The 27,935-nt window shown below is 36.7% G+C and overlaps 1 protein-coding gene across 7 annotated transcripts in view; it reads right to left on the bottom strand.

Annotated features, from left to right (window-relative positions):
• LOC131071205 (uncharacterized) overlaps window positions 1-27,935 on the bottom strand; it is a 199,843-nt gene that overhangs the window by 151,377 nt on the left and 20,531 nt on the right. For all 7 annotated transcript variants that reach the window (XM_058006942.2, XM_058006934.2, XM_058006936.2 and 4 more), the window contains 2 exons: window positions 27,242-27,285; window positions 27,024-27,087 (listed from right to left, as the gene is read on the bottom strand). In XM_058006942.2, coding sequence (XP_057862925.2) covers window positions 27,024-27,087; window positions 27,242-27,285 — 108 coding nt within the window. The remainder of the gene's footprint in view (window positions 1-27,023; window positions 27,088-27,241; window positions 27,286-27,935) is intronic.

Here is a 27,935-nt window from a genome sequence, read left to right as displayed (position 1 = left end):
TTGAAAGTAATTAATTTTGAGATGGGTAATCTATAGGAGAACAATGTGTATAGTCACCACAAAGGTGGATGTGTTCAGCAGCATTGAACTCAATTGGCTATCAAGCACAGAGAATAGAGGGCAAGACGTGGCATTAGCGGTTGTGAAGGGCATTGTCAATACTTTATCGTGAAATTGTGATGTTGAATAGCTGCCATTTCCTAACAAGGTTGTGCAGTTTCCTGTAAGTCGCATCTCACTCTTTAGAGACCAAGAGAATCGGATGATAACTAGATGGCAATGGCGTTGCCGAGCTAGGGGGTATAGCTGACTGCTTCCACATAGTGCGAGTCGACTAGAGTGAAGAGTCTGACTGGAGTATATCATAGACATTTCACAGAGACTACAATCATTAAGTTTCAACTCTACTTCATCAGACATATTGAAGCCAATGGGCAGCCAATCGTTTGGGCTATCCAACCTCGCACATCTTCCCAACGGCTTCCTAGAACGAACATAGAATTGAGGGCTGGTCATATGGGGTTAGGTGTCACGGTTTGTTATTCTCCCCCACCCATCTGTGGGTGCCTTCATGAGCCATTGCGGATGGAATTCTATGCTTGAAAGCGCGACTCTGGAAGTTCCATTGATCACCCGGCCCATGTATGCTGATCAAATGATGGCTCCATTTCTTCGAGTATTTGCTTGCAGAAGTGTAAACAGTCCATGAGGAAACAATGTTGGCCATAGGGGCTCTTGCTTATGCTACTCGTGGATCTGTCAAGTGCTCAGCATCACCGATTAGTGAAACCATCAATTTTTTTCATGCTTTGAAGATATTGCTCTTGCTATTGATGTGTAATTTTGATAAGTATCTTAATTATGCCATGTCAATGCTTTAAGGAGCAGCAGAGCTTTCAGCCCGTATAGTTGGCCAAAATGATGAAATGGTTGATTATATCAATCAATTGAGAAATGTTCATTGACGCTGCCCTTCAAGATAAAGAAAGGACGGACCATGAAACATAAGAAATTGCATTCAAGGGAGAAAGAACTTGATGCTTGCAGTCATGGGACTGAGTTGATGACTGGAAACATTTCTCGAAGAGGAAGAACGCATACAGGTTGTCATTGCGATCAGTTTCTTTGAAGAGGAGGAATTAACATTCAGAGCAAGTTTGACATTTCATTAGAGTCAACCTTGGACGAGGAGGTCAAAAGGTTGATATCTGATTCAGAGGGAGTCTGACAAACCTATAAAAGCAACCTTGGACGAGAAGGTCAAGAGGTTGAGGTTAGTACTTCAAGCTTCAGAGGGAGCAGCTAAAGAATCTGCTTTATTTGATTTCCAGGATCTTGATCATATTGATTTAGAGGGAGTAGACAATGTCAAGATGATCTCTCTAGTGATGAGGAAATTGTAGCAGTTAGAGGAATCTATGATTCATGAGATAGAGTTCCGTGTGATATACCTGGATGGATGGATACTTGGTGGGCTTGGGATTCACCAAGGGTGATGCAAACCTTCAAGACAAGCTTGGAGATATAGAAAAATGAAGCTCTAATTGAGAGGGAGGCTCAACATTACTGATCTTCTATGATTTGATAATACATCTCTCTTTGAGAGAGACTTGAGGTGAAAGTCCTTATCTCCACCCTCTGATATGGTTCACGGTGGATGTCATGTGTGTGATTCCATGAATTCATTGGTTCAGTGCTTGTTGAGCCCCTATGAACATTATTGAGAGGTGACGATCTCACAATGATGAAAACTTGTACTTTCGATCAATATTGTAAGGTGACGATCTTGCAATATTGATTGACCATACCATCATGATGGATATCATGAGACGTGATATTTGTGGATAAGCCATGATGGTTAATATTACATAAAGAGATATTCATGGTGGATATTATGTGACGTAATATTCGTGGACATGCCATGAAGTAATATCCTTAAATACCATAATGGTGGATATCATGAGACGTGATATCTGTGGACAAGCCATAATGGTGGATGCTACATTATGTGGTTATGGTGGTGTTAATGCTTAAAATTTGCACCCTGTTGAACTAATGAGTTCAACAACTTTGCATAACATTGGAACTCATATCTGCGTGTGGGAAATGCATCAATTGAAATGAGACCTCCGGATTCTAGGTCGGTTCCTATTTGATTAATCGCCTATTTGCTCTTCTAACAACTGAAAACTTGGTAGGAAAAGGGAAGAGAAAAGAAAAGAAATAAAAATAAACTAAGTAACTAGGTGATTCACCAAACTTTGAGGGAAACTAAAATGATAATGACAGGTTTCTAATTTGCTAAAAACTCTATTTCAATGGGTAAACACTTTTGTTCTATATAGGCCTGCATAAATGTTTCACAGAAAGGTCCTAAACTAAGCAATCAAGGAAAAGATATTTTCACATAAAAGCTTTGTGTTCTTGTGGACACAACCTGCAACCTACAAACAAAATACACTTCTGCAACTAGGCTCTTGATGAGACAAAATAACAAGGAATAATACAATTCACTGGTTACCTCTATCAATCATGCTATGAACACAAAGATACATAAAGAAAAGAAGGCTTAAAAAAAAAACTTAATAAAACCTTGCTCCAAAAGATGTTGTCATCATATATTCAGTCTCTAGGATTGACTTACAGAAAATATACAAGAAAATATGCTAAGGACAAAATGTTGTCACAAGAGCCTTCTTTGCATAATCAGAACTGAGACCTTCCAAAAAAAAGTGATTACAATATTTATGCTTTTCTCTCAAAGAAATGCATGAAAATAGGAACTGAATCCTTGGGTCGGATTCAACTGAAAAGACTATTTTTGAGGCACTGGAAATGCTCCAAAAAGCCATGTGTGGAATGAAAAAGTCCTTCCCAGTCATAAACAACTGGACAACTCATCAAAACCTCCCTTAAAACACTCAAAATGCTCATAAAAGGCCCTCAACAACCTGGAAAAAGTCCAAATCCAAGTTCCTTAAGTTTTGCGAAGAAAAAGTCTTCTTTCCCCAAAAATAGTCTCAACACTCACTTGATAACTAAGTCTTTAAGACTTAGTCATTTCTTCATTTAAGTCTTTAACTAAGTCCTCAAGACTTAGTCATTTCAACTTGCTTTTCTAGAATATTAATGTTCAGCTATGATTTATAATGCTATCATACCTAAAATTAATTTACATGAAAATATAAAGCAAGAAAATAAAAGTAATTCTGGAAATTTTGTTCGCATTTTGCTTCTTAACTAAATTTAAACATGTGTAAAAAATTTAGTAACAATTTTGGCGACATTTGCTGATTGTTTGCCTGCTAGACATAGGGAAAACCAGTAGCCTTTTACAGTTCATTGGGCATAAGGGTCACTGAGAAATGTTACAATAACTTTAAAAGCCATGGCTGAAATATATCAGTTTCTGATATCAGATGAATGCAGATTTATGGCTGATGTTAGTGGAGAATATCAGCTCCCCTATCATGAGTGATAGGTGTGCAATCAAATGATGACTTCATATCGATCTGTTATACATGAAACTCAACTCTTGAAACAGCAATTTGAGACTTGGAGACTCTGAAACAACAACTTGTGATTTGAAAACCACTTAGGGAAAACTGGAAAACTGACTAACTGAAAGACTACACAGCAGGAACACTAATAACAGCAGGCTTGTATGCACTAGGGTAACTATATGTGGAGATTGTACATCATCTATGGCAGTTTGAGTCTATCTCCTACACATGTGGTGTAGAATTTTGATATGTAGCTATCCTAGTGCATATGAGTAGTTGTTAGGAGTGTATACTGCTGAAAACTAACTCTCACTGTGCAACAGCACTTGGGAAAAGGAAACTTCAAAAACAAATAGTGCAACAGCACTTTATTCAGCAACTAATCTAGCAATTACAAAGTAGGACATATCTCAAAACAAGGTTTGAGGTGGATACCATTGACTAGTATCGGCAAGCTTTTTCCTTCAAGTGTTGACAGCTGGAAGGCATTGTGCTCCTTGCACTCTATTATCACAAACGGGCCTCCCCAAAATGAGTCAAATTTTGTATGCTTGCCCGGTCTGCTCTTAAGCTCATCCCACTTGAGTACAATGTCCCCCACATTAAAATTTCTTAATTTCACATTTTTTTCAAAGCTTTTCTTGACTTGCATCTATCAAAACTCCACAGTTTGCATTGCCTTGTTTCTGCTTTCTTCCAACTCCATTAACTGAGCATAACGCACCTGCATAGGATCTCCTTCTTCAAATAAAATCAACTGGCTAGCAAGCTCAAGCGCTGGCAGCTCTATTGTAATGGACAACCGAGCTTCTTTCCCATAGACGGGCATATAAGGTGAATTCCCAATGATCTGCTTTGGAGTTATTCTATCCACCCACAGGGCAGCCTTCAATTTAGAGTGTCACTCACATTGATTCTCCTGCAAAGTCCTTTTTATAATTCTGATCAGATTCTTGTTTGTGGACTATGCTAGTCCATTACCCTGAGGATAGTAGTTTGAACTAGCACTGAGATATATTCCATGCTTGACCGCTCAATCAGTCACTCTTAATCCAACAATAGCAAATGCATTATCAGAGATTATGGAGTCAAGAACTCCAAATCTGTTAATAATATCATCATAAAAGTTCAGAACAGCAATTTCATTTGCATCCTTTAGTGTTGTGGCTTCTGTCCAGCGAGTGAAATAATCAGTTGCGGTGATTATCCATTTATGTCTCGCACTAGATGGAGGGTTGATAGTACCAATGAAGTCAACACCCCATATATTAAAAGGCTGTTCTGTTTTAACTGGCTGCAAAGGTAATGCTGGCAGCCTTTCTTTCCCTGCAAACATGGCACATTTCACACACTTTCTAACATATGTATGACTGTCTTTAAAAATATCGGGCCAATAATAACCAAACCTTAAAATTTTATATACAGTAGTCCTAGGAGAGAAATGACCTCCTGAATGACCATCATGGAACTCATGCAAAACTTCTGCAATCTGATCTGAATCAACACACCGAAGAAGGACACCACTGTGATCCTTTCTATACAACACCTCATTAACTAAGACAAACGGGATGGATTGCAACCTATAGTACCTCCTTTTTGCCTTGTCCAAATTTGTCGGACACTCACTGGTCTTCAAAAAGTGAACCATATTCTGCAACCAGCTTGCTGCCCTGTCATCATCAGCTGGTATATTCAACACCAAAGTTGTTTCTGCTTCTTGTTCACTATCAAAATCTTCATTAGCAGCAATCTACTCACACAAGCCCTTTCCCCTAACCAATTTGGTCACTTGGATATCCATGTCATACTCCATGACCCGTGTTATCCAACCAGCCCGTTTTTCATTTAAATCTTTGCTAAGTAGAAACTCCTTGACACTTGGGTGAGCAACTTTCAAAAGTATTTTATTGTGGGACAGCAAGTGTCGAAATTTCTTGAGGCTTTTAACAACAGCGAGGACATGTTTTTAACAAAACTGTACCTCTGCTCATAATCCTCTAAGCCTTTGCTAAAAAACGCGATTGGCTGTTCCAATCCTTCCGCATTTTGTTGGACCAATATTGTAGAGATGGCTTCAAATCCACCATATGCATACAAAATGAAATCTTTGCAGAAATTAGGATTCACTAAAGCAAGAGCTACTGCTAAGGCTTCCTTCACGGATTGAAAACTGCTCTATGCTTCTTTAGTCCAGCTGAACATAATATTCTTCTTGCACATGGTTGTCAAGGGCTTCAATAAATCTACAATATTAGGCAGAAAACGCCTAACAAAATTAATCCTTCCAATAAAAGACTGCAACCCTTTCTTATGATGTGGCAGAGGTAACTCCAGGATTGCTGCTATCCTTTCCGGATCCACTGTGACTCCTTGCTTGGAAACAATATAACCCAACAACTTACCTTCGTGAACAGCAAACACACATTTTTTGGGGTTCAGTGAGACACCAAACTCTCTACAACGCTCAAAAATCTGCCTGAGATAACCAAGGTGATCTACTGCCTTCTTAGAGTAGACTGTGATATCATCAAGATAAACCAAGACAAATTTATTTATTAAATTGCTAAAAGCCATATCCATAGCTTTTTGGAATATTGCCCCCGCATTGAACAACCCAAAAGGCATTCTTTTGTACGCCATTGTACCCCACTTAGTGGTAAAAGCGGTTTTGTATTGATCCTCTTGCTTGACCAAAATTTGGTTATACCCTAAATAACCATCTAGGAGTGAAAAGCATTCTGAACCAGCAACACACTAAAGTATTTGCTCCATAGAAGGAAGGGGATGCCTATCTTTCAAGGAAGCCCTATTCACATCCCTTAAATCAACACAAAGACGCAACTCTCCATTTTTCTTTCTAACAAGGACAAGGTTGGACACCCAACTAGTATGCTTGATGGGATAAACAATTCCACTCTCTATCAACCTAAAAACCTCTTTCTACATTAAAGGTTCTAGTTTGGGGTTAACTGGTCTCTGTTTTTGCTTCACGGGCTTTGCATTGGGTTCTAACTCTATAGTGTGTTGTGCTAGTTCAGGTTCAAACCCTTTTAAATCACCATATTCCCAAGCAAATATATCTGCAAATTCTTGAAACAGTTGAACATAAGACTGCTTTTCAGATGGAGTACTCACCTTACTAAATTTTAGGCTCTTTCCGAGTGCAACCTCCAAATTTTCGTAATGTTCTTGCGGAACTTGCAAGCTGGTTTTGTTCTTCTTTGCTTGATCATCAAAATTAAAAATTGATTCCAAGGTAACCAATCCTTTTGGCAGCTTATTTGTCTTTAATTGAATAATTTGATCTTCATATTTCTGTTGGATTCTATCCTGATTGGAAACAGCAAACACATCTTCTTCTAGATGAAATTGTAAGATCTGTTCGTCACTTTCGAACACCTGCCAATTGACATTATTATCAGGTATAGAAGGTCTAGTAATGACCTTAATATGCTGCTGGTCACAACTCTTCTTTATGCTATCAGGAATGTCAAACTGTGCTCCAACAGTGGCTAAGCGATCAACATGCTGGTTTTTACTCCTCGGTATGGCAATAATGTTGAATGCATTGAAATTTTCTATTGAATCCCAAACTCTGTGTTTATATGCTTTCAATGCATCATTTTTAACTGCATTCAGTCCTCTAACTTGATTAACTATCAGCTCACTATCACCATACACTTTCAACTACTTAATTCCACACTTCCTAGCCCATTCTAGGCCTTGGATCAGACCTTCGTACTTTGCTGTGTTATTAGTGCATACAAAACTAAAACGGAAAGCTGCATAATATTTCTCACCCTCAGGTGAAATCAGCATTGCACCACCTCCAGCACCATGTTTATTCCTTGAACCATCGAAAAACATCTCCCAGACATTATTTTGCTGTTCACAAACAATTTCTTCCCTTTTTACTAGATTTGGCACCCAAACCAGCCTCCTGAAACATGTAATTTCCAAATCCAGCATCTACAAGGACACTAGCTTCATTATCTAAGGTATTTTCTGCTGCCCATTAATCTAACAGAATATCTGGAATTTCATTAACCTAAGCTTTGGATTATGAAACAACCGCACCTTCATCTTGTTCAAACACCAGACAATTTGCATTAATAACACTTGGCGTATAGGGTTCAATGTGATCTTTTGACAGTATTTCAGATTTAATAGTCACTTTGGTGCCATATCTAGTGCGGAACAGCCTATGAGACCAATCTGACGAAAGATAACCTCCTATTTTGGCAGTAAACTCTCTTGACAGACATAAGGCAAAGTAGGGAGGCAAATCTATTACATATATGTCCTGGGGAACAGAGAAGTTAGGACAGGCATGAAGGGTTAAAGTTGCATCCTTAATTAGACTCGTTGTATTAACAGTTGAGCCATCCAGTTGTAACACTCCTTTCTCTAAATGTTCATATTTCAAGCCTAACTGATCTGCTATTTTTTTAGGCATAACAGAGCACGTAGCCCCACTATCTACCATACAATTATGTACCAGATTGTTCCCAATGATAAGAGAAACGTAAAACGGAGGTGGTTTCACGTTCTTACCTTGAACAGCAGATTTTTCCTTGTTGTTGGCTTCTTTTGAGTTACTTTGAACAGCAGCATTAGTTAAAACAGTTGATTTACCAGCATTATCAACACTCACCTTAGAATTTAACTCTTCAAATATTGCTTTCCTCAATACATCAGTTTGACCTAGAATAGCTAGGGAATCCAACATGGTCATATTGACATTCATTTTCTTCATGCTGTCCACAATGTTGAAGGGTACAGCCGAATGTACCTTCTGATATATTTTTGCAACCGTCGGATCTGCATCCTTCTAAGGCTGCTCTTTAGCTGGGATTGTAGAGGATCTTTTTAGAATAACAGGAACTTGTGTGTGTGTGATGATTCTGCAACTGCAGGACCTTTACCTTTGTCTGTTGTTTGTTCTGTTTCAAGAGCCCTTTTCTTTGCTCAGGTATAGGTTGCAATTGCCGGATCACCATTCACACCACAAAATTCCTCTTCTTGCCAATTACGGAATGCAGTCTCAGTAGTATGTATATCCTGTTGTTGCTCAGATACACCAGAAGATGCATCTAGTTGTGAACTCGCTGCATTTTGGACCATGAGCGCTTGATTCACTATCCCATTTGAGCATGAAGCCTGGTTATGTGCTTGATTACAGGGATAACACCAATCAACCTTTGATATTAAGTTATTTTGCTCCGGTACAAGGTCTCTTACCGGGTTCACAGTATTTAGGGGTGCTGAATTATAAGATTGAAAAGGCCTTTGATTGACATTTTGTCTCCCACCTTGGAAATTACTCTGATATGATGGTCTATTTTGCTGATATTGCTGATTGAAACCTTGATTCTGCTGTTGAAAAGATGGCTTTGCCCCTTGGTATTGTTTTTTAATGCTGGTCAGCTCATTACCAAGGGTCTGCAGGATACTTTCTATTTTCTGTTGACTGCTTTTAATCTCTTGCAGCTCACCAGAAGGCCCAGCTACTGAATTTTGATTTACAGCAGTAGGCATGGCTGGAACAATAGGCAAGGGAGTAAAAGGGGGCATATGAAGTGGCATATTAGGTTGTATATTTGGGAAAAAGGGCATTGGAGGTCTGGGTGCAATTTTCCCAGCTTGAATTAAACAATTTTCAGCGTTTATAGCTATGCTATATGCTAAAGGCAAAGAATTCCCTCCCATAGACTGTATCATTACAGAGATGTCGTTGTTTAAACTTTTCAGGTAATATAAAAATGCATGATCAGGAGAAAATCTAACATTGGTTGGGATCCTATTTAAAGTTCTTTGGAATCTAGTGTTAAAATCAGTCAAGGTCTCTTGAGGGGCCCTTTTAATGGTAGTTAACTGCTCTACTAAAGATAAATTATCAGATTTATCCTCAAAAGCCTTAACCAATTCATCACCCAATTGATCCCAATTTGCTATTGAAGCCAAAGGCAATTTTCTATACCACTCCAATGCCTTGCCTTTCAGGGAAGCAGCTAGTAGCCTCACAGCTACATTGTCAATAGTGATATCATGTACATCACATATAGCAGCTCTTTCTCATAAAAAACTTCTACAATACTGAAACTACTGATCTTTCACTATAGAGTCACCAGATATACTTCAAAATAACCTCTAACAGGTCTGTTTTTATACTGACAGCATATCAATTCAGCATAAAATTCAAAACTAGACTTCTTTCGAGTCCCACCGGGCGTGCCAAAACTGTTAATGCTTAAAATTTGCACCCTGTTGAACTAATGAGTTCAACAACTTTGCATAACATTGGAACTCATCTCTGAGTGTGGGAAATGCATCAATTGAAATGAGACCTCCAGATTCTAGGCCGGTTCCTATTTGATTAATTGCCTATTTGCTCTTCTAACAACTGAAAACTTGGTAGGAAAAGGGAAGAGAAAAGAAAAGAAATAAAAATAAACTAAGTAACTAGGCGATTCACCAAACTTTGAGGGAAATAAAATGATAATGACAGGTTTCTAATTTGCAAAAATCTCTATTTGAAGAAGCGATTATCGACCATCAAGTTATTTTGCAAGAAGAAGATTATCACCAGAAAAAACAATAGCACAACAAAGAAAGAAGCCTTCGTTATGGTACTACAAAATTCAGGCACAATTTTCTTGTGGCCCCATTTGCATTATACATAGATCACCATGCCTTAAATTATTTCCATACGTAAGACATTGTTGGGAGGGCAGAATTTGAACTGTCAATGCTGTTTTACAAGTATCAATTCAAAATTATAATCAATCCCAAGTGACAGCATGTTCAACCTTAATCAGTTTCAGGTAGAGCTCAGAATGGGCAAGAGTTTGATGTCACAGAAAATCACAAATTCTGGTCATACGGCTGCAAAGAAGTATATGAATATATGAAAATAGGCTTCAAATTATGATTCACTTAAAGCAAACAGTCACTTATTGATCACCCAAGTTGAGTTTTCTACTCAACCCTTTCAACTTGTTAGTATCTTCAAGCTCAGGTCCTTCAACAACTCTACCTGCAACCAATGAAGGTATTTGACCCCTAGTTACCAAAATCGGCAAAACATCACAAGAAATCACAATTTTTGGCACTCAGTTTGTATGCTCATTTTTTTATTTTCTAGGGCTTGACCAGGTCATCAACCAATTTTTTAATTTTCTAGAGTTTGACCAAATCATGGATCAATATTTTAGGAGAGATTTGTGAATTTTCCCTCCTAAAAATTACAATTTTATATTTTTTCCGAATTTTCCAATTCTACCTGAATACTAACCTTAACCCATTTTTTCTCCTAACTCTAACCAAATTTTTTGCTACTATGGTTTAATTCATGGTGGCAAAAATATTTCTTGAGAATAAACTAGCAAACCAAAAGATTAGACAATTCTAATAAATTGGGATTTACTCAGGAAAATATCCGGTAAGGGTTAGGGGAAAAATTAGTTAAGGAAAAATCAGAAAATTTGTGATTTTTTGAGAGAGAATTTATTTAAGGGGGAGAAATTGCAATTTATAATTTTATAGCGATTGTGAACCCAAAATATTGTGAAAAAATGGTCAATGGCAGTCAAACCCTAGAAAATTTAAAAATCATTTAAAAAAATAAATGGCACAGAAGCTGAGCATATCACGATTTCTCATGACCTTTTGCCAGTATTGGTAACTATGATTTGACCCATTGTTCTTTAAAGATAACTACCTCTGGTTTCAGTGGACATCGACTTTGTTGGTATCTTGAGATCAATTCCCTGCTTAGATCTATTTGCATCTCTATTTACCAGCTTCTTAAATTCAAATATTTCCCGGCTTATCCTCCTTGTCTTCTTCCTTAGAAGATCGTCAATAAGACTGTTAAAGAAGATATAACATTCAATCACTTTTAAGTCTTCTCTATAGTCACTCAACCCCAAGTTGACTTTCTATATTGAGAATTTCTGACATTGTAGATGCAGTCGTCATTGAACCAAACTACCTCCAGCATCATTGATCAAATGGCCAAAAGGATAAGGCTACTTGAGGATTACCTACCACCAAATTTCAAAACTGACCACCATATATTACAAGAAGCATTGGAAGAAATAAGCACCTATTGGATGCAATAATAAATAAATATATGGGATGAATCAACACATTTTTTTGGCTTATTTTTACTAGAGCTTCCCAAAGAAGTAGATCATCTTCATTTCATTATTGACATCCTTCCACTTCTCTATAACCTGAGTCGTGTAGGGGAGAACACATCACTGAATATTTTATTCAATCAGAACTTTGTTAATCCTTCTAGGGGGAGTACTTCCTAGATTTTCTACCATGACTCCCTTGATCCTAAACATTCCCCTATGAACAAAACCCAGTCCCACATTGGCCCTTTTGCACTAATAGATGAGGATTCAACTGGATCTTTTGGTCAAAACAATGCTACAGTCACTTCCACTCATTGGCCTCTTATAATAGTTCCACACTTTTATCTTTATCATCTCCATGCTTCATTGAGGGATCCTCTCACAACACCATTCCTACTTGTACTTATCTCTTATGTTTAGGGGTTAAACAGTTTAGATTTGCCCCTCAAACCATGTCCACATTTCTTCAGTGCATAGTGTTTAGATTCCTTTCATTATCCAAGGAATTTTAATCCTAGTAATTATATATTATAACTAAATTTACTTTTTAGCTCATTCACCTACTTTTAGTTCTATTTCTAGCCCTTAAATTGAGGAAAAGTAATTGGATTACCTATATTTGAAAATCCTTCAACATATCATTAATAATAACCTACCAAACATGTGATTATTAACCTGATCTTAGCTGGATCAATCACAATTTCATCCACTGATTTTATGTGACCTAACTAGTACACATTTTTCTTGAAGAATGCACAATTAGAAAGCTTCCCATATGATTTATGCTCTCTTAAACCCTATGCAATCACTAATTAGCCTGAGGTGATGTAGATGCTCTTCATTGTTTCATGATATCATCCAAAATGACCAAAAAAAGTGCCATTAGTGAACCAAAATGTTAGCATTATAAATTCATAATGTCTATAGTGTGTCCGAAAAGCAGTTTTCAGCACATCTTCCTCCTTATAACCAATTGTCAATACTTAGCCCTCAAATCAATCACTGAAAGTAAATTCAAACCCTTAAGTTGATCAAAAAGGTCATCATCCTAGTCTAAGTCACCGTGTTCGAGTTCAAGTTCGAATTCGCCAACATTAAAATTCGGATGAAATTCGGCACGAGGAAAAAGTTCGAAAAAAAAATTGTCATTAAATTTGTTTTATATAAATTTGATTTTGTAGAAAATATAAATTATATGTTAAAAATATGAAAATAAACGATATTAAATTTATTTTATTTTATTTAAATTTGTCAAATTTTATATATTAATAATTAAAAATAATATTCTAAAATATTTAATTTTTAATATATTAAATATTAATTTGACAACTTTTATCCTCAATCACGTATAAGTGTTGATAGTGATCATAATAATGTTAATATAAATTCACGACCCTGAATTTTAAATAATGTTTAATATTAGAATATTATTATGAATTTATGAAACGGCCTTGTTGATAGCGTTAATATAATTGATTGTCTTTTTAATATTAACATTTATATTAATGTTTATATTGGACCTGCAACTTTTGTCGACGCGTCTCCAAACCCTACCCGCGGCAAAGCATCGCGTCGGTCTGCAACCCATCAGTGGCCCTCAAGCCTCTCAACGGCAACTGGGAACTAGCCATCCACTGATGGAGAAAACTTCTGTCCATCATATTACGAATTTAAGACGAATTTTTGCAAGCTACATACGTTTTTTATAAGTTCGCCGAACTTCAAACCCGAAGCTGAAAATTCGGCGAACGCGGTGACTTAGATCCTAGTCAAAGGATATCAATTCTTAATTGTCACCTTGTTCAAAATCCTGTGGTCTTATACAAACGCATTAGATTCCATCCTCCTTTCAGACAAAGTTGCAAGATCTCCCGAGGGTGTCGCACTAGGTCAAAAGACTATACAATACTTTTATAATAATTCCTACAATTGAAACTTGTATTCAAAGAGCTCTATCTAGTTAGTGTCATGTAGTTTCCACAATTCATAATATTGGATTTGTTAGCTTTTGGATTAAACTATGTATAATTTTTTCATCAACGTTTTGGATCATACTTCATGATCCATCATCAGGATGAATAGCTGGAGAGCAGAATTGAGAGGATAGTTGTAGTCTGGTGAGACTAAAATTACACAGTTTAATCCAAAAGCTTAACAAATCCAGCTCTATATAGTATTTAGTCATACAGTGAGTAGACATAAATTGCAGCTCAAACATTCACAATAAAAAGGGAAATAAAAATTTCTTTTAGATAGGAGTCCAGGCAATTCCAAAAGTAACACACCCTCAAGCTCCTCTATGAAGAAAAACTCTTCAAAAGTTGGTGTTCTCTCCTCTCCAAATTTCTCCATGAGAACAACATCAACTTCGCATGCCTTCATTTGAGCTTTTTCTTTAGCTGCATTGCAGATATATACTTTAAGTTAATCAGTTTCTGAACTCCCCATACTATTACTAGTTTCCGCAAATCATTCAAGCATTCTACGCTCTTCAAAAAACAATCCACTTGACCTTTATGTTCCCTCAACCAAGTTATCCCTATGATCACATCATACAATCCTAGCAGTGCCACATAAACATATTGAAATATTGCCAAATCAATAACCTGAACCAGCTACTTTAAATTGAATGTGTAATATGCAACATCTATATATGGATAGGCACTTTCAATCATTTGAGAGAAATATCTTTGCTCCAAAGTGGATAACTCTTAGGCTAATATCAATCTGTTGTGAAATAAAATAGAACACACAATATTACTCTTTTAGATTCAATAATGATTACATTGACAAATGCCTCCTTATATAGAGTTTGAGATGATGAAAAAAATAATGCATGATAAATAATATAAAATTAATAAACTGATAATAAAAATATAATAATCTAGATTAAGTTACTAAAGTGACTTTATTACAAAAGTCACTCTTAATAATCTCTAATACCCCCCTCTTAAGGCTTACTGCACTACAACAAAACAAACTAACATAAAGTATATCAAACTAAAAACACTAATCTCTAATACCCCCCTCTTAAGGCTTACTGCACTACAACAAAACAAACTAACATAAAGCATATCAAACTAAAAAAACTCTGAACCATGAATTCGCCATTCTTCAAAAACTTTACTTCGAAAATAAACCATACACCAGGTTCAACTTGATCAAGCTTCCTCAAACCATCATAAAAAGCTTCCTCAAACCATCATAAAAGGCAGCTCTCGAGCTAAACCTCCTCGAACTCCCAAATCATTGATCTCACAAATCATTGGACAACAATCCATCCTCAGCTACACTCACAGAGCTCCATCAAATTGTCTCGTAACCCTCATAAGGTTATGACTCCTAAGCCAATTGGGCAACCATCCATTTTCAGCTTTGAAAGCAACTTCTTCACCATTGTCAGCATCTGTGTGATCTTCAACAATGGCTGCATTAGCTTCCCTGATCTTTCCCTTGAGAACATTATTTACCTGATTTCTACAATTTCAAGCTATGTGACTGATTTTCTTGCAATAATAGCATTCTATACCCCTTTTCTCCTTATCAAATCTTCTACAATTCGAGTGCAATGCTATCTCAGTTTGAGGATCATCTTATGTATTTCCAACAATAGTTATCTTTTCTTCAGCTAGGAAAGCTGAAATCATATCTTTTAGACTTTTAGACGAAAATTAACTGAGTAAAGATTGATTTCTGCTAGTTGTTGAAGAAGAGATGTCAGATTGTTCAAACTTCACATGGTTTGACATAGTGACTCCATCAATAATTGTGAACTTAAAAAGTTGAAGCTTTAAAGAAAATTTTGCATTAACCGCTGCTGCTGCAAATAGCATATTCAAATTCTCCCAAATTTCCATAGATGGTTTTGTCAGATCTATATGGTGTAACTCAAAATCAAAGAGGACAAGACCAATAATGCCTTTGGCTTGATCATCTCTACTTTACCATTCCAGAACTCTACTCACATCCATAGGTAGTTTTTCATTTCCATTTACTATCCCGCACAAGTTCTTGTGCATCAATTACATCTGGACTTTTACTTTCCAAGTGTAGAAGTTGAAGCCAAAGTATTTATCCAATGGAATTTCCATTTTCAAAAATTAATAATTATACAAACCAAAAAAAAAACCCTAGCATCCCCTTGCATAATAAACTTTAAAAACAATGCCTATAAAATATGCCAAAACACTAACCGCAAAATAATATAGCAAAAACCCTCATTTTTTTTTCAAATCGTTGAAACCCTGATGAAAATTAAAAAAACTTTCTTAGCTGACTAGTCAAAAACTTTTGCTTGTCACGAATTTAACCATATGCCCTAACTGCAAGTTCCTTGCCATCTACAAATCCTAGCTGCCCATGTTTGTAAAATAACCATTCATAAAAACTCACAATTTTGTTAAAAATTGCCAGAAATCAGATCTTTCAAAAATCAGTGTGTTTTTAGAAAGCAATGGCATAATTTTCTGATTAAAAAAATTATATGATTTTTGACATTAAAATCAGCCTTGCTTCCCTTATTAGACACTATTTTTCTCCAATAAAAATCACACAACTTGCAAGTAGAAAAATCCATGATTTTTCTAATAAAGTTGGTCATGATTATTTTTAAGAACCTTGACATATACCAATTGAGATTTTCACAAAGAAAAAAAGCAATGATTTGCATAAGAAAAACCCTCGATTTTGACAAAAAAATAAAATGTGTTTTGTAGAAAAACCCTAGCGCCTAGACTTTTCTTGCACCGAGATGGAACTTTTTAGGTGATCCCTCACTCTAATACCATGTTGTGAAACGAAATAGAACACAATATTATATTAATGTTGATGAATGTAGCTTCGGTCAGATTAATCTAACCAATGAAGTCATACAAGTGAACAATTGATATCTATCCTTTCACATAGTTGATTGATGTATTTACCTTGATGATGTTAAATCACGATTATAAATTATCATGTATATAAATATTTAATGATATATATATATAGATATATATAATTAAATATACACATACATGATTATTATATAAATCATGTTATTCTGGAAACAATTATAATCATCATCACCGATCTATGATTAAATGATAAAGAAAATCGATCATACAATGGATTGATTAAAGATCATTATGTGCTTAACCATTAATGAAGTCGATTATGTAAATCGATGAATCTGTTTGTATTGATTAAGAAGTTGTTGACGTGGATGAAATCACATTGCTGCAAACTCCATACGGCCAACGCAGAATAGAATAGCCGACTGATTATCCTACTCTCTCTTGAGATAAGGAAGTCTCTAATGCTGTTTTCTAAGTTTGATCAAAGGAGACTACCTCAAGGTTTCTTTTGTCAGGTCTTGACTGCGGGATCTCTCAGTGGCTTGATGTGTTTATGCTGGAAACACAAGGGGACTTACGATTTGCAACAAGCTAGTCTGCTGTGATTATCGAATTACGCAATAAAGAGCAAAAGGAAAGGGTTAGGAGATCTAAAAACTAACAACACGGGTATGCGGGTAGACGGATTCCACATAACCAATTCCTGCTTGGCCAGAATAGCTCACAACCTTGCAGGAACGGTGCGATCTTCAAAGGAACTTGGAAGATTTTCAGATTGGAGACGCACGGCCAAGCACCCAATTCTGGCGCAGCTCAGACGGACACTTGCAATTGAACTAAGCACAATCGAAGGCTCAGGTTAACCACACAAAAAGATACACAATCAGTATATCCTCAGTGGTATGAGCCCGAATCTATCAAATACCTGCACACCCAAAATAGAAAGATCTGTCTAAAATGCTGAAAGAAACCATGCAAACAGGATGAAAACAAGACAATAAACACCAAATCAATGTTTATATATTGATCTCATCTGCCTATTACAACAATTTCTGCAGCATCTCTATGCTACTGCTAAGATCTAACCTATTCTAACTCTAAAATCTAACTATCTAACCATCTCACTATCTAACAATCTCTAACCTTTTACAAAAAAAAGGCCTCTGCCTTTTATAGATATTACGATTTTGAACCGAAGGCTAGGATGGACTTCATCCAAGGGTCCTGATTTGTCTTCCAGAAGCTGACAGCTTTAACCCATGCCTAATTAATTCTCAGTTATCCAACCAGCAACTATCTCAACTACCTGCCACTATTTGGCTTTTACTCAAGTTTATCTGGTCTTCTTGGTGGTTGGGAACAGTTATCCACAAAAATATCTTGCACGGGACCCATAGGCAGTTTACAATAAAGCAATTTCAGTTTTAGGAATTGAATTCCTAGAATTAAATCCATCTGTGCACTCTCTTGAGAATGCATAGACTGAGTGTTCTTTTGCTTTTTGCCTTCAATTTCGCCGGTGGACTTCATTTATGTTCAATGGCACGGTTCCCAATGCTTGGTTGCTCTTGCGCTCCTGCATCTTTTCTTTTCCAATCTTCAACGCCTGGCCTTGAATTGCGACCCTTCCTCGATTTGCGTTTCAGGTCTTTCTCCTGGTTCTTCGATGATGTCCTGCGATCAACCAATTTCATTTCATTAAATCAATTTGAAAAATTAAATAATTTAATTTTAACAAACATTAAATTTAATTACGACGTCTGGCTTGAGAAGCTCTTTGTGAGATGTATCTTGAAAATGCTTCTCTTTTCTCTTCGATTGTGAAATCTAATCCTTGGGCGTTTACTTCTGCGTGATTTTACCTTTGGAGTCTTGGGCGTTTAAAATGGGTTTATGGCGTGATTCTGGAGGTTTGAAGAGCTTCTGCAGATTTTAAAATGCTAACTCTCATGCTTTTCTGGTAAATTTCGGAGAACTTACACATTTTTTGAAATTTCATCATATTCTCCAATTTAGCCTCCCAGGGTCCGAAATTGGCGGATTCAAGGCGAATTTCGGGCCACTTAACACATTTTGCGAACTCAAAAAACTTCGGACCTTTCAGCATATTCTTGCAAATTTAATGAACTTCGGACCTTTGGACATGTTTCGCAACCTCGATGCACTTCCAAATTTCGGAGCAGGGGTCCGAATTTGGGGTTATAGAGCGAACTTCGGAGCTAGAGGAGTTTTTCAAAACATTTCGCACTTGTTCACATTTTCTAATTTTGTCCTAGGGTCCGAAAATGGACACTTAAAGTGATTTTCGGGGCTTGAAGTGCTTTTGGCGAATTGGGAATACTTTCGGAGCTGTGGGGGGGGACTTTCGCGATTTCCTTTTACCTTTCATTTTGGAGCTAGGGTCCGAAAATAACATTTCGCGTTTTTAAACTTCGCGTTTTCTTTTATTCCCAGGGGTCCGAAAAGAGGGACTTAAGTGACTTCTCGAAGCAAAGCACTTTCGCGTTTTCGGAGTTCAAACGCGCTTTTCTTCTTTTTCGCATTTTCAGACCATGGAGAGTTTTTTGCCAGTTTTCGGACCTAGTGCGTCCGTTTTAAAACTTTCGTTTCATTTTATTTCTAGGGGTCCGAAAAGAACATTTTGGGTTTTCGGACCTAAAGGCGTTTTCGGACCAAGTGCGTCCCTTTTAAATACTTCGCGTTTCTTCCTTTTTGCTCCCCAAGGTCCGAAAAGGAAAACTTAAGTGATTTCGGAGCTCAGAACATTTTTTGGCAAAGTTCGGATCTGAAACGCGTTTTGGCAAACTCGATACACTTTTCAAATTTCCGCCCCCCCCCCCCAGGTTCGAAAATGAGGACACTTAAGTGAAAACGGACCTAGACCATCCCTTTGCAAATTTCGGAGCTCTTAACACCTTTTGCGATTTTGTCATATTTAGAAATTTCGGCCCCAGGGTCCGAATTTGGAGGTGTAAAGTGAACTTCGGACCTTGAGGGTTGTTTGGCAACTTTTAACTTTTTCAACTTTTGGCTTCTGGGTCCGAAATTGAGCATATGGAATATAACAAGTATAAGTGACATTTCCATATGTCTTTCTCCTTTCTTATACTTTAAGTTATATTCCATATATACTTTCAGGATGTTTGAGAGTGGTTTCAAACCTCCAGGAGTTATATTGCAAATTCTAGTTTTTGGAGGTTTCCTCAGTTTTTCAGAGTTAGCCAAATTTCAGGATCAGGAAATTCCAGACTTAGCCAAATTTCAGGGCAGGACAGAAAGGCACAAACTGGGGGGTCCCTGTCCAAGATGGGGATGGGTGTGCGATTCGCACAACAGAAGTCTAAACCAATATTGCTAATGGAAATCAATGTCTGTTATACAGACTACAATCACGATTTGATTATAAGAATCGGTTTATGAATATCGATATATTGATCAATGGAATGATCAATATAATCGATCAGTCTGCTAAAACATTTTGGTATTTAACATGCGTTTAATATAAAACAATAACTAGATCGTTCATCACTGTTTATGAAGTATGTCTATGAAGAGACATGATTCCACGTGAACTATGTTCACGTGGAGGCATGTCTATTCATAAGACATCTAACCAAACATATATATGGATGAAATCGATTCAAATGGCAAACACAGAAATCTACAAGTGCAAGCCAATCTAATGTATTCTGATCAAAATTGAACTAAGAGTATTCTTATTATCTCAGCGATATTACTGAAGACATAGTTAATAAATATATTCAAATAGACAAAGCAATAACAGAAAACAAATCTGATTACTTTAACAATTATAAGATTCGATATCGATTACATTAACAAACTCCTCCACATATAAAGTTTGAACTAAAGATAAAAACAATGCATGATAAATAATCTAAAAAAAATAAACTAATAACAAAATTCAACTAATCTAAATTAAGTCACTGAAGTGACTTTATTACAAAAGTAAGTCTTAATGATCTCTAACTCATTATTGATGCATAAAGATCCTACAAATGAAGCTAAACAAAAAAAAGAAGGGGCTTAAGAAAACTACATTTGTTTGGATTCCATTAAAAATGTGATTTTACATTCATGAACTTCAACAAAAAATCACATTAAACTAAAATGATCATCTACAAAAGTGCGTCAGTTTGTTATAATTGAATCTATGAAGACCTTTGAAGAAAATTGAATCATAACATAGTTCCATGGAGCTTCCTGACAAGGTGACACAAAGATGTGGGGACAAGGGGACACAAGGCCTAAATTTGGTGTCAGCGACAAAGTGGCAGTGGTGGGGGGGCAGTGACCTGGCAGAGGCAGCAGTGTTGTGGGAACTTCCCTCCATCCCAATATTGTTCTCATCCCAAATTGGGGGGCGGTCATCAAGTAAACAAAATAAAGATAAAATTTCAATTAAATTGGAAAAGCAAAGCTATTAATGGAACCAAACCAGTGTTAACAAAGCATCTACTTCAGACATCTATACTAAAGTTAAAGAAGGTGCATAATTTGAACTGAATTAAGAAGACATAGTTTATCTTGATAACTGCTTTAATTAAGATAAACATGAGAAAGAGCCCAGACCAATTACATCACAGCCATACAGGCTAACAAGACGAGTCTCACCAAGAGTGAGACCAAACAAAACAAAAGTTTTCAGAAAACAAAGGAAAACCAGAGGCAGTAAAAAGGACTAGCAGACGACCAACAGGGAATAGCTATGGATCACCAAGCAATTTCAAGCCTTTGATGGCCTGCCATTCCTTGTTGACAAAGTCCAATTTCTCCTCAAATGACAACTTTTTGGGAATAGTTCTCTAATCTTCAATAGGAGCAAGGGGGGATATCATGCTAAACCAAGGCTTTACCTTTTATCTTTCTTCTTTTTGTTGTTGGATCTGTCAGTAGAGTCAAGAGAGAGAACCTGAGTAGCAGACTCTCCAACCCTATGTCTGGTTCTTCTCAAGCTTGGATTGAAACACCTAGAGAGTTGTTGCACTGTTTTTCATGGACTCTTTGGAATAGGCAACAGTTTCGTGCATGTTCTTGTAGATATTTTCCTAATTAACTTGAGACTCGCCACTAATCTTTCCAGATTTATCCTCTCTTAAATATTCCCCACCGCCTTATTGATATTCTCTACCTCCCTTTCCAACTGATCCAACTTAGCAAACTTAGTAGCCACATTTTTAACAAAAACCCACAAATCTTCAATCTTCTCATCTTTCCACTTTGAGGACTTTGACAAAGCAAAAGACTCCAATTTATGGATCTTCTTTTTGGCAACATGCCACTAAGATAATTGCCACTTTAGAATATCATTTTGGATGTTGGACGCCTTCAATAGGTTGTTCACTTTTTCACCAAGCTAGATACAAAGATTGCAAGATTGGGAGCTCTTACATGAACTTATAGGGTTGGGTTTGTGGGGGTTGTACCTATAAAGGGTTTCAAATATAGCTGGATTGGGGTCTTTAGTGTACAACTCCATTGGGGAAAGGCTAGAGGAGGGGCTATAACTAGCAAGAGAGGAATGAGGAACATATTCTTGACTAGGACAGCTAGACGAGGACGAATCTTCATTAGACACGATGCAAAAACCCTTAGGAAGATCTTTGAAAGACACTATTTTACCTCGACAAGGGGAGGGGTCCACAGAGGGAACAAAAACAAGATCCTCTTAAGGAGTGATGTGGATCATAGAAGGGGATTTTACATTTTAGATTTCAATTTCTTTAGGGTGGGACCCTCTTCTATCCTAGCCCAGGAAGAATTATAGATGCAAGGGCAAACAGAATGGGCCAAGGTTAACGCCAGATTATAACGATAAAGACAATAAATGAGCCCTTGGTGAAGGAGAAGGGCTTTACCACTGAGCAACACCTTTTGAACAAACTCTTCAAGAGAAGAAAACAACCAAATCGCCAAATTCATCTTAACATTATGCCCAAAGTGATTCAGCATTGGAAAGAGGCAAGCATGGAACATCTCATAGCAGCCTTCTAGGGTAATGTACCTCATTAGCACCTTCGCAACCTTCTTCCAAACTTCAAGCAAGTCATCTTTGTGAAGCCATTTTGCAATCTACTCACCTTCTCCCCTCTTTTAAGAAATTTGTTCATTGCCTCTTGGTAATTTCCTTCAACGTTTTTGGGAATTCTTACTCCTTCCAGGGATAACACAGTTGTAGTGGCGATCATGTCCATAGAAACTTGGAATGAAATACCACGCACATATATTGTATCATCTTTCCAAGAATTTGCAAATTCCACCGAAATAAGAGTCATAGCCATTCACGGCTTCTATGTAGGACGAGAGTAAATGATCCCCACCAATTCTAATCCAATTTTTCTGATTTGTTAAGTGCTGATTGAAGTGGTTTTCAGTTTATTTGCCAAAGTTTGGTTTGAGTTTTCAGTGCCAATTATAGTATAAAGTTTTACCATGTAACCATTGCAATAAATAATGCTTTTGAACCCAAAATGCAAAATTATAGAAGTCTGATATAAATTCTGAGATCTGATTTATTATGATCAGCAATGAATAACTTCAAATTAAAGAATTGATGCACCAATAAACAACAAATAGCATACCCGGAATCTAGTGCCCAACCAGGAGAGGTATTTTATTGAAGAATTCAAGAAGAATCACAGTAATGATTCGTCCAACTTGCTACAGTGGTGCCAACTGGAATTATTTGCTTCAACTATAATTACTGAAAACAAATGATGAAAGAAACAATGTAATTACTAAGTCCTACGCCTAGCCTGCAAGCAGAATTATTGAATCAAACTGATAATTCTCAATGTGCTTAAACAAACTGATCCAAGACTGCTCCTGATGTCAAAATGAATTCCATATTTGCTGCTGATAATTACTGTTCAAGAAGCCTGCACAAATCCCAATGCCAATTCTGAATGGTACAGCCTGCAAGAGGAGTAGTACGGTTGGGGAATTGGTACGGCTATGTTGGGAAGTAGTACGGCTGAGATAAGAAGGCTTCGGACCCTCCCAATCTGTCACAAATGACCATGTATCTGCTGTAACCAGAATTATATAGAGCTCATGCTGAGAAATTCACCAATCAAAGAGCAAATCGGCCTCCTGGAAGAATTTATTGTTAATGAATTTGACTGAACTGAATGCATCAAACCCTTGATGCTTTATTACTGAAAGAAACCTGTAAAACTGGGTTTTCGTCCAATTCACGATTCTCCATGGGTTTTCGTCCTCTAGAAAATACCTGGCAAAGCTGCTCTAGGAATGAATTCTAAAAATGCCCATACATAATGAGCAAATAAAAGAATTGAAACCCTTTTATTAAAATCTCTTCATCCTGGAACCCAACGCCTCATTATGCTTTATTTAAATTTGCTTTCAACTCAAAAAGTGGCATCCAGGTTGGGGAAGTAAAATAATTGCACTTTATTAAAAAAATATTCCCTGCGTAAGTTGTGCAATTAACTTTATAATTTACTATTATAAACTTACTTTATGATTTTATAATTTGGCCTTATAAAGTTACTTTATAAAGTCACTTTATTAATTTAAACTCCCTTGTTGCTCCAAAAATGACCTTTACATTAATATAATGATAATTTGACACACAAGGTCCTTGTTTTATGTGCCCAAGATTTAAAACTTCTCATCCCAATTCCAATGAGCTATAACATTAAGGTGCTCATTAAACAATTTTCATTAAAATAGCAACCTTAGTAAATTTAATTAAATTTTAGCCAATAGTACACCCAACTTGTGAAAATGGCCGAAAAGCATCGGAATCAAAATCTGACAGCACAAGAGTAATCTCGATGCTGAAAGATGATAAACGAGCCTAACTAGGTGACTTACTAGAAATGGACGCTCTCTCCAAGAATCTTGGAGCCCAAACCGCAAGCCGAAAATAACATTTGATAGCGTCATTTAGCTCCTATAAACCATCTAAGCTCATTGGAAATATCAAAACACCCCTTGAATCATGCTGACACAAACTCAAAATGTTATCAATAACTGCACTGCTAGAGAACCTAAAAACGGGGGCATTACAGAGAGGTTACCTCTTTGAAGAATAGTCCACACCTCGTTATCACTCTTCATGCTCTCGCAATCTTTCGTCTAAACTTGTAAGAGGTCTCCTCCCACAATGGACTAAGAAGAAACGGCAATAGAATGGGGATAACAAATGGCAGAGAAGGCGGCTAACCAAAAACTACTCTGCATTGTGTCAATAAAGAGCTAGAGGAACCATAAAATCTTGCCACGATAGTTTGAGAAGGATATAAAATCACCTTCCATAGTCTCTCATAATGACGAAATCTATGAAATGTTAGCTCCATCATGTCTATTAGATATTCTACTACGTTTTCTAACAATAGGGGGCTTGTTAGCTTTCACCTCATTTTTATATTAATTTCAATATGGTCCAAGAGAGTAATAGAATTGTTCCAAATCATGATAGTATCAATTTGGGTTCCCAAATTTGCAAGGAGGTTCGCCGATGATTTCCCCTCTCTATAAAGTTATAAACGTGCTGAATTTTGTAACCCTCAAGGTTTCTAATGTTTGATAAGGTCTCCCTAATGATATCTCGATAAGAACAGCTAGGATTAGCTTTAGCCTTCAACATATTGATGATATTTTTAGAATCTCCTTCTGTAACCAATTTTCTTATTTATACCTTTGTTTATAGCAATTTGTAAACCATGCGAGACAACAGTCACCTCGGCATAATTGGATGATTGACTTCCCAAGTTGCCACTGAAGGCAAATATTATTGAACCCCTATTATCTCTCATAATTCCACCCCCTCCCACCTGACCTAGTTCCCCTTAGCTAAAGCATCAAAGTTGAATTTGAACCATCCGTGATCAAGGGGACCATTTATCTTGATAACTGTTAAGAAGATAGAAGCAAAAGTAATAATGTGGTGAAAGCAAATCAATTTGAGAATAAAAGAACCCCAAAACATTACCACAAGCATTGAATGGGATCTTGAGATTTTTAAAAAGATGGTTATAAATATTTTCTCAGAAAGCATTCACCTAAATGAACATCAAAAAGGATGCGTCAAGAATTACCAAATCAATAGTGTACATAAGATTTTCACACTCCATCAGACTTATGGTTGGAGCTTTTGGAAAAACTTTTAAGATTCAATCTATTTACAAATCATAGCATTAATTTATAGCTTTGCTTTGCTTCCCCACTTAAAAAACACTTAATCAAGATGTAATGTACTCACAACCCCTGTTATAGCTTTTCGATAATTTGGATTATGCCAAAATTACAAGTGGATGATCGTCATCAACAACTGTGCCAGCCATGTACTTCCCCAGATGTCATCAGTGGGCCAATTCACTCAAGGATGCTCCTCATTTTTTAAGGCCTAAATATGGAATAGATCATGTGGGTTGCATGCAAGAATATGAAATAGGTCATGCAGATTGCACGCAAAAATTAAAAAAACTTTCGAATCTATCTGATTCTGTGAAATGATCTTCCTACGTACAACTCTCTGTATCCTTTATATATGGGATTCTCTGTGCATATAAAAAACTTATATGATGTTTTATCCTTAAGCATCCTGTAATATAGAGTTAGAGAACTGTTCTTCTGATGTTGTTGTTTCATCTCTTTCACTTGTGGGATGCCACAAGTGTGTCATCACCATTAGTCACCCAATACAGCTGTCAGTTTTGGCTGAGCTTAACCATTACACACATTTGCAGTCAAATAGTTGACCATATTTTTAAAACGTGCATGATTTTGAAAAAATATATTGAAACAACATGGTCCATTCGTAACAATGCACTAAATATAATTACAAATGATGTTACCCCTGTGGACTGGTATACAGTCAACACAGTTTTTGACTGCACATGCACTTAATTTTTAAGCTGCCCAGCCATTTTCTACAGTCAAAAACTATTTCAAAATTTCAGAAAAAAAAAAAATTTGTTGTTCCATCTCCTTCTCTCATCTGAAGCCCAAACTGTATAGTCAGTGTAAGTCACTTGTTACGGTTATCATTATTCTGCAGTCATAACTAGGTTTGAAAATTGGAAAAAAAAAACACTTGCAAAGGCCAGTGACAAGTGCCTCTGCAAGACAAAAAAATCCCCTGCGAATATAAAGGTAAGGCAATCTTTTTGGTCAAAGACCAACTGGCATGCATCATGGATGTATGTGAGCAACTTTTCTGAACAAATAACTTTAGACTCTACAGAATAAATATGTACAATTTAAACTTGCAATAGACTTTACAGAATAAATATATACTATTTAAATTTTGCACATCTTTAGGTTTTGACCCTCTGGTAAAACTTGTGGTAAAGTGAAGCTACCTATCTATCTAAGCCAGATACACTACAAAACTCATTTCCTTTCCCCAGGTTACTTGTGCTTCCATCCTATGTCATTTTGAGACCAACTAACTTAGTTTGGTACCATTAACTCTGTATGCTAGCAAAATTCAATTTTCCACTATATCAGAAGATCAATATTTATCGACAAACCTCTAGTATAAAGAAACATACCAGAAGATTCCTTGCACCATCGGCTTGCCACATTCGACAAATTGCTTCTATCTCCGATATTAATCTGTCAGCATCAACAAACTTACCTCACAAATTTATGATAACAAATGCGTACAAGTTAAATTGAATTGAAGCCCTTCACTGGCACAAAAGTTGTATACAATGGGATGGCATAACATCTTGGAAGAAGAATTTAGAAATTAAACAAACATACATACCTTTCCCATGAAGATGCAAGAGTGAAGTCATCAAAACCTTCTAGCTGCAATAAAATATATGTTACAGCACATCAGTTAACACTCTTTGGCATTTCTATATGCTATTATTAACAATTATTGAATTTAAGAGTAAGAAAACACAAGGATATACAACCATCAAGAGCTCTACAAAATCCCAAAAGAAGACAATATTGTTAAGTAAAACTCGTGAATAAATAAATCAGAAATATGGAGAGAAGGAATCATGTGTTTAAACTTACATACACAAGTATACATCAATCACATAAGCATAAACGCAAATTGTAGTTGAAGGAAATAACAAACATAGATATATAAATATTCTCAAATGTATACAATATTACAAAACTCATGGAATTAAAAATCCTTGTCATCATATGATCATCATCAAATGTTCCATACAAATACCAAAGGTAAATACAACTACAAGCCTATGGCTCAGAGGAGTCTGCATCCCCCGGCCCCATTCCCCTGCGAAGGCGTCTAAGGTAGGTCCTGGATGATTCGGCAGCCACAGCCTCTCCCTGTGACACCATGCCAACCTCACCAACATCAGGAATATCTGTGTCACTATCTGCCTCTAGCTCTCCTGTCTCTGCTCGTGCTCTCTGCTCCTCCTCTGCCATGGCTACAGCCTCAGCCTCTATATCTACCTGGTCAACCCAATCAGTGGACA

Source organism: Cryptomeria japonica, chromosome 7 (assembly GCF_030272615.1).
Source record: "Cryptomeria japonica chromosome 7, Sugi_1.0, whole genome shotgun sequence".
In the NCBI taxonomy this organism is placed as follows: Eukaryota; Viridiplantae; Streptophyta; class Pinopsida; order Cupressales; family Cupressaceae; genus Cryptomeria; species Cryptomeria japonica.
The sequence above is the reverse complement of the archived record's forward strand: the minus strand, read 5'-3'. Positions and strand labels throughout refer to the sequence as shown.